We start from the raw sequence: 935 nt of genomic DNA on the forward strand, positions 1-935 counted from the left end.
GTGGCAGCAACAAAGGGCCGATCAACGAGCTGCTGCTGCTGCTGCTGCTGCTGCTGCTGCTGTTGAAGCAGCACCTGCGAATGAAAGTTCGGAGTACCCAACAAGCGTCCAGGCAGCCAAGTCCTTCCCTTCTAGAGAGGACTTGCTGCAAGCAGCAGAGCGAGTGATGGTATGTCTTTGCTTGCAGACGGCGCCTGGGGCCACTGCGCTGCGCGGCGACGGGCATGCGGCAGCACCAGCTGCATCAGCAACAGCAGATGCTGCGGTGGTGTTTAGGCAGGGCCTTGTTGGGACACTGCGAGCATGTTGGGACCGCAGCAGGACCTTTCGAGGCGCATGCATTCGCCTCCTTCGTGGCTCAGAAGGTTGGGAAGAGACAGAGGATACCTCTTGTCCCGTGTTACACCCAGCGGTGCGTCTCGCCCTTCTGCTGCAGTGGCCGGACGCGCTGCAGCAGCTGCCTCCTTCCTTCTATCCTTCTGTCACATCTGCCCTGCAGCATTGCCAGGAGGCGCTGGAGGAAGGCGCAAGCGCCGCTGGTGCAGACAGCAGCAACAACAGCAGCAGTAGCAGCAGCAAACGCAAGAAGCGAAAGAATGATACTTCAAGTCCCAGCCCAATAGGAGTTGGGTGGGCAGAAGACGTGATGGAGGCGCTCAAGCTGTCTGTGTATGCGCGGGATAGTACCGAGGGCGCCAGCGGCAAGAGGGTGCGGGCCAAGGGGGCCCCTTGGCAGGTGGCTGCGTCGTTTCTTAGGGCGAGGGCAGAGAAAGAAGGCCCTGCTACATGTTTGTTGGTTGCTGATGCCCCTGTGCTGTGGGCCGAGGCTGTGCAGCAGTTTCTTACATCTCTCTGCATGCAGCAACCTGGGGGAGAAGTCCTTGCTCGTTTCAGCGTGGTGTTAGCGCGAGACCTCGAGGAGATGGCGGGCAGTC

General features: G+C 60.2%; 1 protein-coding gene across 1 annotated transcript in view; it reads left to right on the forward strand.

The window, feature by feature from the left end:
• Nucleotides 1–166: 166 nt before the first annotated feature.
• EMH_0096490 (uncharacterized protein) overlaps nucleotides 167–935 on the forward strand; it is a gene marked incomplete at both ends in the record, with an annotated part of 834 nt that continues 65 nt past the window's right edge. The window contains one exon of the mRNA XM_013502405.1: nucleotides 167–932. Within this exon, the coding sequence (XP_013357859.1) occupies nucleotides 167–932 (766 nt within the window). The remainder of the gene's footprint in view (nucleotides 933–935) is intronic.

Source organism: Eimeria mitis, genomic scaffold (assembly GCF_000499745.2).
Source record: "Eimeria mitis Houghton genomic scaffold, Emh_scaff9093, whole genome shotgun sequence".
NCBI lineage: Eukaryota > Apicomplexa > Conoidasida > Eucoccidiorida > Eimeriidae > Eimeria > Eimeria mitis.